The 14,407-nt window shown below is 38.1% G+C and overlaps 1 protein-coding gene across 2 annotated transcripts in view; it reads right to left on the bottom strand.

Annotated features, from left to right (window-relative positions):
* The window catches only part of Chm (CHM Rab escort protein), a 190,733-nt gene that overhangs the window by 164,073 nt on the left and 12,253 nt on the right, over nucleotides 1–14,407 (bottom strand). For both annotated transcript variants that reach the window (XM_048335517.1, XM_048335519.1), the window contains exon 2: nucleotides 6,549–6,615. In XM_048335517.1, the coding sequence (XP_048191474.1) occupies nucleotides 6,549–6,615 (67 nt within the window). The remainder of the gene's footprint in view (nucleotides 1–6,548; nucleotides 6,616–14,407) is intronic.

Here is a 14,407-nt window from a genome sequence, read left to right as displayed (position 1 = left end):
CAAATCTTTAAGTTGGGTAGCTATCTTTTCATTTGACTCTTGAAGCTCACTTATCTTTCTATTTGTGGATGCCATGAAATTCTCCATTAATTTTTGCTTTGCCTCCTCACGCTCTAACATAATTGACTGAAGAGATTCAAACTTTTCATTTATCATGTTTATCAGTAAACTTTGTAGAGCATTTTGGGGGTTTTCCTCTATGTTTTTGATTGACTGCTCTGCTTCCTGCTTGTTTTGGGTGGGGGATAAGACTTCATTATTTGCCATCTTTCTTGTGTTTCTTCTGCCCATTTGGATTGGGAATGCCAGTCTACCAGCACCTGTGAGCACTGTTTAAGACCCAAAGCAGCCCTTACCAAGCACTGTTGTGTAAATCTTACAATTTCACAATTATATACAGATAACTTGTATACCTGTCTATAAAGTTAGATTTGGTGTTCCTAAAGAATACAATTTCAATATAACATCTGATCCTGGGCCCTGTATTCAGTAGTTACTTATTTACTGTTACAACCTTATACACAATTCTTGTTTTTATATTAAGTTCTTTTAGGACTGGCTTTCTCTATGAACCCCTTTGATTCACTCGTATTAAGCTGGGATATCCTCTATCCAATAACCAGGAGTCAATGGAGCCTGGAGGTCCAGGCAGTAAGTCAGGAGGGTAAGTTGGAGGTAGTAAAGAGAATAGAGTAAAGTGTATTGGGGGGGTGTTGGTGATTTTGGTTTAGTTTCAGTGACGTGGAAATGTGGAGAAGAGTAGAATCAGTAGAAAGCACATTGATAAAATGACAGACACTGGAGAGTTAGCAGAAAAGGGTGTAGGTGTTATTTATAGGAAAGTAATTTTTAAAGGAAGAGGACGCAACGAGAGAAATGAAGTAAAAATACTGGAAGACAGATACACAAAACAGAGAAAAATTATTTCAAGGAAGCATAAGTAAATAAAAAGGAAAATAACAGAAAAGGGACACCCAAGCAAATAAACAAACACAAAAAAAACTTGATAAAACAAACCAGTAAAAATGGAAAAGAAACAAAAAAAAAAACAGCCAATGATGTTTCAGGTGTGAAAAAATTAAAAAGAAAATTTAAAAGAAAAGTTTAAAAAAAATGTTTGAAAAGAAAAACAAACCAGTCTCAGGTTTCCCTGCAGTGGACTGCAGTCTATTTTCCTGATTGGCTGGTTTGACTTGATTTCAGTTGACAAGGGGTGGATCTGTTCTGAACTTCTCCCCTGTTGGTGCAATTGTGGCTCTCTGAGGTTCGTACAGCTTGCAGGCAGGCCTTGGGCGTCCTCTGTCGATGGGGACGTAGGCAGTCACAGGAACTGTGGCTCCTCTGTCTGCTGTGGGGCCGCTGCCATTGATGCCTGGACTTGACTAGACTGTGAACTCAGCAGAGCGGGGCGCCTCTGGCCTGTTTTGCTCCACTGAGAGTTGCTTGCCTGAGGGAGGCAGCCTCCTTGGCATAGGTAGCTATGGAATGCAGCTCCGTTTTGGGCTGGGAATTAGTTTCCTCAGTGACGGGACCGTTTAGCTGTCCCCGGAACTGTTTGTTCCTCCTTCTGTTGTTTCCGTGCCCCTGGTAGCTGCTCGCAGCTTTTGCTTTAAGTTTAGAAGTTCTGGCGGGCAGGGCGGGGCATCTCTGGATAATCCCCTGACTCGCCTCCCGCCAGGGCAGGGGGCGTTCTTCTGGGCGGAGCTGGTTCTCACTGATTCCGCCCCTCCTGCCCTTTTCAAAGATGGCTTTTTTGACCTCGCTTTCCCCAGGCCCGCTTCAGTTCCAGTCTGGTCTGACCCTATGCCAGTGGCAAAGATGGCGCTTTGCTCTGGCGGTGGGGACAGGGATGCCTTCCAGAAGCTGGACTGTAGGCACAAGCGAGAATAATTTTTATTTGCGGGGTACTCACGCTGTCTCTGCGATGTCAGGTCCTCCGTGCTCGGCTGCCGTCTGGAGTATTTCTTGCTTTAGCTGCGCGGAGTGCGGGGGGCTGTGCCCGGCACTGTGCCGGTGCCGGCGCTGGTGCTGCGGCGGGATGCCGCCCGGAGCTCAAATCTGTGTTTTCAGACCAGCAAAGTCGATTTTTCCTTCCTGTTCAGAATCCCTGAACTGTTAGAACTTACTTTGGCTGTCTTTCTCGGAGAAACCGTTTCTATGAGGTGAGAAAACTACGATTTCGGAGGAAGCTCTGCCGAAACCATACTTTTTTTTCTCTCATAATCCCTTCCTGTGTTTTTTGCCCCTGCTATTACTGTAACTGATCTTATTACCCCGGATACTATATATACGTGTATTGGAACTAGGGAAGAGAAAGGGAATGCCAAAATCGAAAGACAAAGGATAAAAAGACAAACCATTGCAATACTGATACTTACAAAACCAACTGGTATAAACCAACTGTACAACTCATGAGGGGGGAGGGAAGTGGGGAGGGAGGAGGGGAGGGGAAATGAGGGAGGAGGTAACAAGTTGGATAAAATATGTACTTGCTTTACATATAAAACTGTAACTCCTCTGTACTTCACTTTGACGATAAAGGAGAAAAAGGAAAAAAAAAAAGACAAACTACAGAATGAGAGAAATATTTGCATGCCATACACCTAACAAATGGTTTATATCAGAAGGTATAAGGAACTTGAAAATCTCAGCAGCAAAAACAACCCAGATAAAAAGTGAAAACGCAACCTAAATAGAGATTTCTCAAAAAAGTACATTCTAGGAATAGAAGCTCATGCCTGGAATCCCAACTCTGGAAATTTGAAACAGGAGGATTGCAAGTTCAAAGCCAATCTAGGCTATATAGTGAGACAATCTCAAAATGAAACAAAACAAAATAGAGACCATATATGGGCAAGAAATATTAAACATTATTAATCATCAGGTGAAATTAAAACCAAAACACACTAAGACGTGATATCACTCAACTAACAGTAACTATTGCCAAAAGTATTAATGAAAACTAGCGGTAACAAGAATATGGAAAACAGGAACTCTCGCACACTACTAGTGGGAATTTAAATTAGTATAATCAAAACTGTAACCCCTCTGTACATCACTTTGACAATAAATAAGTAATTATTAAAAAATAAATTAGTATAATCATTATGGAAAAGGCATGAAGGTTTCTCAAAAAGTTAAAAACAGCATGATTCAGCAATCCCACTACTGAGTGGGTTTATAGCCAAAGGAAATTAAATTAGTGGGTCAAAGAGACATCTGCACTCCCATGTTCATTACCGCACCATTCCCAATAGCCAATGGGGAAAAAAACCGGAAGTGTTCATCAACTGAAATGGATTTTTTCAAAATCTGTGGTACACAGACGAATGAATTACAGTTCAGCTTAAAAAAAAAAACACTGAAATCCTGTCATTTACAATAGCATGTACGGAACTGAAAATAAATATGTTACATGAAATAAGGTAGGCACAGAAAGACAAATCCTGATTATTCTCACTCACAAGTAGAATCAAAACAAAATTTTGGTTGTGCTCTGGTGGCTTATGCTTGTAATCCCACTATTCAGAGGCTGAGACCTGGAGGATAACAGTTTGAAGGCAGCCTAGTAGAAGAGTCTATGAGACTTCATTTCCAATTAAGCAGCAAAGAGCTGGACTGGAGTCTTGGCTCAGTTGATGCAGCACCTGTCCTGAACAAGAAATCCTCTCTAGTGTATGAGGTCCTAAATTCAAGCCCTAGTACTAGCGCGCAGGTACACACACACACACACACACACACACACACACACACACACACACACACAAAATCCTCATCTCATCTCATACAAAATGAATCTGATAGTTATCTGAGGCCTAAGAGAATAGAGAGGAAGGAGGGATGAGAAAAATCAATTAATGAGTACTAAGTTACACTTAAGTGGGGGAGTTAAGAAGTTCTCTTGTACTCTTGTAATTTCAAAATTTTACATGAAAAGAATTGAATGTTCTCACCATGAAGAAATGACAAATATTTGATGAGACACATACATTTAACTTGATTTAAATATTATATACTATATTCATGTATCAAAACATCAAATGGTACCCCATAAACACTGAACCTAAACAGGTACAATTTACATGGTCTGTGTATCAGTTAAAAATAAATGTAACTTAAGTATAAAAATAAAGCCAAGTTCTGGTGGCTCACACCTGTAATTCTAGCTACTAAAAGGACAGAGATCTGAGGATCAAGGTTTGAAATCAGCCCTGGCAGGAAAGTCCATGAGACTCATATATCCAATGAACCACCAGAAAATCATAAGTGGAGCTGTGGCTCAAGTAGTAGAGAACTGCCCTTGAGCAACAAATCTTAGTGCCAGCATCCAGGTGCTAATTTCATGTCTCAGGACCAGCACAATAAAAGAAAATCCAGTATAGATATTCCCCTATTGTAATGACAGCATTGTAGAGGCTGAGACTGAAGGATTAGGACTTTTAAGGCCAACCTTAACCTCCTGCCAAAAACACAAAAACAAAGGCTGAACTGCAAGATTAACACAAGGAGTTGTACATATAAAACTAAAGGAAAATTGCACAGGCAGATCTCATATGGAAATCAGGATCGAACTGAGAAATGCCATCCAATAAGTGAGGAATAAACATGCTTTCAAAATAAATTTACAAAGGGCTAAATTAACTAATGCTACTTTATGAATTCCTACATATTTGCAATAAAATAGTATATAGATATGTCATTGGGCCGGGAATGTGGCTTAGCGGTAGAGTGCTTGCCTAGGATGCACGAAGTCCTGGGTCCAATTCCTCAGTACCACATAAACAGAAAAGGACAGAAGTGACACTGTGGCTCAAGTGGTAGAGTGCTAGCTAGCCTTGAGCAAAAAGAAGCCAGGGACAGTGCTTCAGGCCCCGAGTTGTAGCCCCAGGACTGGCAAAAGAAAGAAAGAACGGAGAGAGGGAGGGAGGGAGGGGGAAGGGAGAAGGGAAGAAGGGAGGGAGGGAGGGGGAGAGAGAGGGAAAGAAACAAAGGGAGAGAAAGAGAGAGAGAGAAAGACAGGAAGGAAGGAAGGAAGGAAGGAAGGAAGGAAGGAAGGAAGGAAGGAAGGAAGGAAGGAAGGGAGGGAGGGAAGGGAGGGAGGGAAGGAAAAGAAAGAAAAGAAATCATACATTTTACCAAATCTAATGCTACCATTTTACCTGGCATTTGGCAAAACATTATAATTAATATCTAACAGAAAGAAAGTCTACTTCTTTCTTTTCTAATCTGAGTCAATAAACAATCAAAGTTCTAAGACACAATAATCAAAAGCATTAAATAGTTTGGAGGGGTGAGATAGAGACTTAAATTGTGCTTTATCCTAAACTTCAATTTCTGTTAACTTCCTTTGAATGCTCACATTCAAGATAAAATACAATTCATGACATTTACTTTTCAATTAAGATTTTATTTTCTATTTTTAAATTTTGGTGAACATTTAGTAAACCACAAACTCAAATCCAATGGCTGAATTCTGTAATAATAAAGCTAAATACAATAGCATTTTAAAGTTGTACATACCCACAGATATATGAGAAAAGGCAAATGTGATGTTTCATACCTCATAGTTATTTGATTTTTTTTGTGCTGGTACTGGGGCTTGAACGCAAGGCCTTAAGCTCTGCCTTCATTTTTACACTCAAGGATGGGGCTCTATCACTTAATCCATACCTCCTATTTCAGCTTTGTGCTTGTTAGCTGCAGATAAGAGTCTCATGAACTTTTCTGCCCAAGTGACCTTGAAACTGTGGTCTTCAAATCTCATCCTCCTCAGTAGCCAAGATTATAAACCTGAGCCATTAGCATCCAGATTACTTGATATTTAAAAACAAAATCGGGGCTGGGGATATAGCCTAGCGGCAAGAGTGCCTGCCTCGGATACACGAGGCCCTAGGTTCGATTCCCCATCACCACATATACAGAAAACGGCCAGAAGCGGCGCTGTGGCTCAAGTGGCAGAGTGCTAGCCTTGAGCGGGAAGAAGCCAGGGACAGTGCTCAGGCCCTGAGTCCAAGGCCCAGGACTGGCCAAAAAAAAAAAATCACTCATTTAAAAAAAAAAAGCAACGATTTGGCCAGGTGCTGGTGGCTCATGTGTGTAATCCTAGCTAGCTATTCAGGTGGCTGACTGAGGATCAAGGTTCAAAGCCAGCTTAAGCAGGATAGACCATGAGACTCTTATCTCCAGTTAACCACCAGAAAACCAGAAGTGGCAATTTGATTCAAAGTGGTAGAGCACTAGTTGAGCAAAAAACTCAGGAACAGCACCCAGGCCTCAAGTTCAAACGGAATGACCAACAAAAGAAAAAAATAACAAACATACACTTGGTTTATTCTTAATATTTGAAATAATAAAATAATTTAATAGTAAAATGTGTGTACTAAAAATTTCACATATTATTGGTGAATTTCATTCCAAGCCTTTTTTGACACTATGAACTTGAGAGATGATATATGCATGTGTATATGCAGACGTATTTGTGTGGTTAAACTTTAATCTTGAATAGAGATATTTACAAACTGTTACATACTACCATTGGTAAAACTTACGAATCAACATGTAGAACCCTCTGGCCACTCCTTGAACATGCAGCTGCAATGATGGATTCAGGCAAACCTACAAAGACACACACCTATATCATTGAGAATGTACATATATTTATATATTTATATTTCATATTAAATGTTCAATTCAGGCTACCAGTGTATAGACTCGTTTAACAAAAGTCCTTCCTTTTATTCAAAATTGGAAACACATACAGCATTAATACTGAAAATCTGATTCTAAGAAACAGATATTTTTTTTTGGCCAGTCCTGGGGCTTGGACTCAGGGCCTGAGCATTGTCCCTGGCTTCTTTATGCTCAAGGCTAGCACTCTACCACTTAAGGCACAGTGCCACTTCTGGTCTTTTCTATATATGTGATGCTGAGGAATAGAACCCAGGGCTTCATGTATACAAGGCAAGCACTCTTGCCACTAGGCCCTATTCCCAGTCCCGAAACAGATATATTTTAAAAAGCACTTATGTGTTTTTATCTACAAGTTATCAAAAGTGAGCAAATGAAAATAAATTGTTTATATATCTTTGTTAATTTAGGAACCATATGACTGCATGCGATCCTCTCCACTGCTCTGAGATATAAGAATCACCATGTGCTTTCTACAAATAAAAACAATCTGAAGCTCAAAGTGAGCTTGATGCTCACTGCTTTAAATGTTCTTGAGTTTTGAAATCTGAACTGCAAAGCCACATTTCCTGTGAGGGGAGAATGGTATATATTTTCAGTTTAAAAAGATATGTTACTTCAAAAATGTGTATTTACCAGATATAGTATTTTGATTTTTTGGTCAGTAAAGTGGTTTAAAAAGAAAATGCAGTCATATCATAAAATGTGCTGCAATTCGCAAACCACTCTGATCTTCTTGTATTCTTAGTACCTAGTAGAAAAAAAAGAAACAGAACCATTTTGACATGAGTGTAAAGCTCATTAAGTACTGGGGATTTTCGGACAGGGAAAGGCTTTCTTCCTTGTATAAAAAGTAATGTGCATGAAAACAATCTACATAATCAATCTTTAGTTAGAAACCACATTAAACACAAGTTCCAGATACCTTCCCACAGGAACTCCTTTCCCAGTGGTGAACACTTTGTGGGTTCATAATATGTGGCTTAAAGAAAGTTCTGACTAAATATTTAAATATAAACACTCAATATGAATTACTGGAAATCAGCCATAATAAAGTTTCCACTTTTGCTATGAATATAATTGTAGAAAAATGAGAATTACCATTATTCTAATGTCTTTTATCGTCAGACTACTTGAAGTTTTGACTAAACTTAAGTACATTTCCTTGTTAATGAAATGTATTCACTATAGTACTTAAGCCAATAAACAACTTATTTAAAAGAATAAAGAAAGTTTTCATCAGGCACCAGGGGCTCAGGCTCAGCAGGCTAAGATCCAGAGGATTACAGTTTGAACCCAGAATGGTCAAAAGACTGCAAGATTCCATCTCCAACTAACCAGCAAAATATTGGGCTGAAGGCATGGCTCAACTAAGCAAGCAAGCCAAACAAGTATGGCCCTGAGTTCAAACACTAGCACAGGAAAAAATAGGAATTAGGAAGCACGGCTATTGTATTAAGGATTAGTGCTCTTAAGTACAAGAATAATAGTATTAACAACAACACTAAGCATCATAAGGTTTTATGTTTCACATCTTGTTTTTCATATCTCATTTATTTCTCGTTATATTGCTAGATAATATTATCCATATGAGACCATGAGTTCAGACATGAGGCCAATTGAAATAATTCAGCCTCTCCAACTGAAATTGCTATAGTAATTCACTATTTCTAACTTGGACCTAAGTTTAGGAGTGAAGATATACAGGCAGTAAAAGCAAGACAGTGAAATGTTCTCAATCAGACTTAGGCTTAGATCTTTTTGTTTTTTTGTTTCTTTAGTAACTAGCTATGCAATCTCAGACAAGTTACATGACTTCTTTGAATATTGGTTGGTTCACCCTGAATAGGAATATTTCTACCATATAGGACTGTTGAGTGGTGAGAAGGGTACCTGTCCTATAAGCTATCAATTCTCATTATTCTTCAGAAAGCTATTTTAGGTGCACTACCTTTCATCTAATACTACTCCGAACACTGGCCTCTTTTTACTAGATGCCACCACCAATGGTGAACAATAATAGTGTTACTCTCCTCTATTTGATGCCAAATAGCTAATCCTTTGGGTAGGCAAATATGCATGTGGTTATTCCCATGCCTGCAATCAAAACTATCAGAAGTCAGGTTTGCTGTGCTGACAAGGCAAAGCCAAGAACAGTTTTCAACACTGAACAAAATCTGAGTCCAAATTACATAAAACCAAAATGACTAGCATTTGTGTTTTGTTTTAATACTTATATCCAGATAATGCCCACAGGTTTGTGAGTTGATAGACTGTTCCAATGTTACATGGTAAAAGCCTATTATCATCATGATTAAAAGAGCAAACTCAGAATACAGTTAGCAATGCCTTGTTAGCCAATATTTCATATTCCGTCCCATCATTCAATAAGCAGAGCTCTTGAACACAGGAGGCACATAGGAGATTTTTTAGTTATTTGTTGAAGAGAAGAAAAGAGCAAACAGGGAAGGGGGAGGGAGTAGAGAGACAGAGACCACTTTGATAGATGGTGAGAAAGAAAAGAAAGATGCATGTGATTCCAAATCTAATAGCCCAGTCCAGTGACCAAGAATTTAAGAAAGGATGAAAGGATGCCAAGGATAAGAGTCACTGATCGGGTCTTTTAGATTATATATGCAAATCTCACATGAGACGTGTAGAAAAAGGGAAAAGGAAAATCTGAGACAGACTGCTTGGCAAAGGGCATAGGAAGAAAATACCAATAGGTGATACTTTAGAAAGAAAACAAGAGTGGTCAGACTGCCCCATTTCACTTAGCATAATGCCTTCATGAGTCACTTCTGTTGTACTGGGGAATCAGCATTATATTACACTTAATTACCAGGTACTAATGTATTATATGGCTAAATCATGCTTTATTCATCCATTCTTCCACTGATGGACATTGAAGTTGTTCTCACATCTTGACTGCTGTGAACACTGCTTATAAAACAGAAAGGCAGTCACAGAAGGACAAATACCTCTATACCTAAAACAGGACTGGAGGTATGGCTCAAGTGGTAGAGCACCAACTCTGAGCAAAAAAAGTAAATCTAGAGCATAAAGCTCTAGAAATAAATACATAAACACAAAAAGTGAGCCATTTCTGAAGCATTACTCAAATTCATATAACATGTGTGTGAGGCATATATGGCATATATGAGGCATACATGGAACATATATGGAGATATAATGAGTTATACAGTCTCTACTATGAGGAAAAATCAGATGAGTTTGAAATAGATTATTGAGATCAGAGTCAAATCACCAGCATTAACTGGAAATATTTTTTGTAAAATATTGACCATAAATGTACAAGTAAAATATTTCTAACTGTAAAATAGGGCTAATAATACATTTCATAGAGATCTAGGGAGGAATATGACCAAAGTGACAAGAAAATATTATACACTGCCTCCTACTCTTTGATAAATTCTAATTTCCTTCCCTCTTCTTCCAATTTATCAATATGATTAACTACCTGAAAAAGAAATATTTGAAGATTAATTATTTGAAGGCTGTCAGTAGCATACCACTTAAGTTCTCTTCAAAAACGTATAACTTTAATTCTAAAGCTTTTTTTCTATATACTAATTTCTAATAGTGTAGAAGCTCATCAAGCATCTGATATTTAAACATTTCATGTGATATAGTGATTAGCTGTCCAAAACAATTCACTCTGCTATTGCAGCATAAGAAATATGTGATAATTCGGATAATAAGGCTAATAATTTTGACAAGACATTTTAGTGAACACAGGTAAATAAGGGCAGAAATTAGCTTTTCATTAGAGATGTAATGGGAAGTTAAGGTTTGCTTTATCAGGCCCTTCTTCATTGAGGGTCTACGATAAAGTTGGCATCTAGAAAAAATATACTAGAAGCTTATGGAATGTTACATGATTGTACACTGCCATGTTGGATTCCAGGTTTCTGCCATTTTATGAAATCTGTCTAGGAGCCAGGTGCCAGTAGATCATACTTGTTTTTTTGTTTTTGTTTTTTTGGTCAGTCCTAGGCCGTGAACTCAGGGCCTGAGCACTGTCCCTGGCTTCTTTTTGCTCAAGGCTAGCACTCTGCCACTTGAGCCACAGCGCCACTTCTGGCCATTTTCTGTATATGTGGTGCTGGGGAATCGAACCCAGGGCCTCAAGTATACGAGGCAAGCACTCTTGCCACTAGGCCATATTCCCAGCCCATACTTGTAATCCTAGCTACTAAGTAGGCTGAGATCTGAGTATCATGGTTCAACCACAGCCCAGGAAAATCTTTGATACTCTTAAAGTAACTACCCAAAAACAGCCAAAGTGGAGCTGTGGCTCAAATGGTAGAGCACTAGCCTTGAACAAAAAAAGCTAGGGAAATATCTAAGCCCTGAATTCAAGCCTCAGCACTTGACACACAAAAAAAAATTAGCTGTGTGGGTAAAATAAAGATGACTCGTTACCAAGTAAAGAAATAGGGTAAAATCAGGGCCACAAAAGTAAGAAATTAATGACTTCAAATCTTACAAAATGTTTTTTAAGTATATGAGCATCATTCATTTTTCAAAATCCTACTTTTATCTAAATCATTAATAAATACTGAACTTCATTCATTATTTCCAACCATAAGAATTAGGCTAATTTTCCATGATATATTCTTAGTGTCTTTGTGTGTGAAACTGATTTTTCCTAACATATACTTATATAAGATAAACATAAAATAAAGGACTTACATCACTCCCAGCATATCAAACAATAAATATTTCCCTTGACAGCTCTTTGATGACCTGGCAAAGCCCCAGTGCTTTCAGTCCAAATCATATGAAACCATAAATCACCTTTCTATAGAACATTTCAAAATGGATTCTTGCTTTCCACCCTGAAAGTCATTTATATATTTATAACTAGTGAAGATCAGAATGGAACAAAAATTACTACATGGCACTAAAAAATTTACAGTGACTGTGTTTTTGAAGAATAACTTTTTTTTAAAAAGAAAAGAAACAGAATTACTGGCAAGAATGAACTTGTAAATACAACTAGCTTTTAGAGAACCACATCTTTTATTTTACTACTTAACGCTATGTAAAGGCACTGTGCAAGATCACAAAGTATACCATTAGGTACAGACCTGAATGGAGAGCAATGCACAAGTGAGACTACAAATCTGACTCTGGTTGCAGCCATTCACATACGTGAATATCACAGAATTACACAGAAACATTGAAAGGCAGGTTGTAGTTTTGTTGGTTCCTTAAAATACTATATAAAGTTTTATGTTAAGTCTCTTCTTAGGGGTTACTTTTAAAGGGAAAAAAGAGTTAAAACTACCAGAGATGAAATCTTTGGAAACTCCAAGACTTCCAAATGAAAGTAATATTTAAAAAAATAAAAATTGTCTGTGTGGGGGATGATATGGAGGAACAAAGGGTGAACAAATGTAGCAGTGGTACTCATTAGATGCTATGTTGAAAATAAACTATACAAATTGTAGATGAGTACTAAGTGAAGTGAGCCAGACCCAAAGAAACATGGACTCTATGGTCTCCCTTATTGGGAATAATTAGTACAGGTTTAGGCAAGTCATAGCAGAGCATCACAAGGCCCAATAGCTATACCCTTATGAACACATAAGATGATGCTAAGTGAAATGAACTCCATGTTATGGAAACAGTTGTAACTACTTTCAACGTCCTATGTGTATCTGTAGCTTCTATTATTGATGATGTTCTTGTATCACCTTCCTGTGGTTGTACCTACACTATCTTTGTAATCTTATCTGAGTATATTGGAAACCGTGTATACTGGTATTGGAAGTAGGAAATTGAAAGGGAATACCAAATTTGAGAGACACAGGGTAAAAAAAAGACAAACAACTACAAAAGCAATACTTGCAAAACTGTTTGGTGTAAGTGAACTGAACACCTCTGTGGGGGGGGGGAAGGGAAAGGGGGAGGAGAGAGGGGGGTATGAGGGACAAGGTAACAAACTGTACAAGAAATGTATCCAGTGCCTAACGTATGAAACTGTAACCTTTCTGTACATCAGTTTGATAATAAAAATTTGAAGAAAAAAAAAACAAATTGTAGATGATGACAGGAGGGAAAAACTGGGAGAGATCAAGGAGGGAGGGGGTGACACTGTCCAAAAGGAAATAGACTCTTTACCTGACTTATGTAACTGTAACTGTCTATATATCACCTTTTTAATAACAAAAAAGTTAAAACTTCAATCCCTCCCCCCAAAAAATTGAGCCAGGTACCAGTGGCACACATCTATAATCCTAGTCACTCAGAAGGCTGAAATACGAGGGTTTCAGTATGAGCCAGCCCAGGAAGGAAAGTCTATGAAACTCTTATCTGCACTAAACTACCAAAAAAGCTAGAAGTAAAGCTGTGGATCAAGTGGTAGAGAGCTAGTCTTAAGCAAAAGAAGCTCAGGGACACAGCCCAGGGGCCCCACGTTCAAGCCCCAGGACCAGCACAAAAAATAAAATAAATAAAAATAAAAATAGAGCCAGGTACCAGTGGCTCACACCTATCTGTAATCCTACCTACTCATGAGGCTGAAATCTGAGTATGGTGGTTCAAGGCCAGCCATAGCAGGAAAGTCCGTGAGACTCTTATCTCCAATTACCCACCAGAAAAGTGGAAGTGGAGCTGTGGCTCAAGTGGTAGAGCGCTAGCCTTGAGCAAAAAATACTCAAGGACAGCATCCAGGCCCAGAGTTCAAGCCCCATGACTGACAAAAACAAAAAAGAAAAACTGGAAGTGACAACCTGGCTCCAGTGGCAGAATACCAGCCTTGAGCAAAAAAGACAAGAGGTCTATGCCATGAATTCAAGTCCCAGTACCAACACACACACACACACACACACACACACACACACACACACACACACACACTAAAAAATCAAGAGGCTGAAATCTGAACATCTAGGTTCAAAGTGACCTGAGGCAGAAAAGTCCACAAGACTCTTATTTCCAATTAACCAGCAAAAAGTCAGAAGAGGAGCTGTAGGCTCAAGTGCCAGTCGTGAGTAAAAGAGCCAAGCCAGATGGTAAGGCCTTGAGTTCAAGCCCTAGTACTAACACAAAAAGAAAAAAAAATTTATTTTAATTGAAATTGATCAAAAATATAGAACATATTAATTAATGTATCTTAAAATTGAATGGAGCTGAGCAAGGTGAAATTCACCTGTAATCCCAGCATTGTAGAAAGCTGAGGCAAGAGGATTGGAAGTTCTAGTTCAACCCAGTCTATTAACTGAGATTCTGTCCAAAAGAATGAAGAGCTGGAATGTATATGAAAAGTTAAATTTAAGTCAATTTTCTCATGCTTGGAGTAATTTCTTAAGGTACTTGAATCAATTACCTTTTCTGAAAACTGTGTGAACAATAGATAACAGTATATTCTTAAGGGCTGATGATATAATGGTACAAAAGATAGTAACAAGTTTGACAAGAAATGTACTCACTACCTTACACATATAACTGTAACCCCTCTGTACATCATCTTGACAATAAAACTAAATAAAAATTTTAAAAGTGAAAAAAATAGTGCTTCTTATTAATACTAAGCTAAATCATCTTCATACTATATTGTTATTATTTTATTTTCTATTTCTTTTCACTTCCCTTGTAATATATATCTTTATTACTTAGTCCTAAGAGGTCCTTTGTGAATAACTGTAAACATTTCGTTATGAATTGCAAATCAAATATGTGGTCGCTTCAA

This window comes from Perognathus longimembris, chromosome 28, assembly GCF_023159225.1.
Source record: "Perognathus longimembris pacificus isolate PPM17 chromosome 28, ASM2315922v1, whole genome shotgun sequence".
Lineage (NCBI taxonomy): Eukaryota > Metazoa > Chordata > Mammalia > Rodentia > Heteromyidae > Perognathus > Perognathus longimembris.
This window is presented reverse-complemented; position numbering and strand designations above follow the sequence as displayed.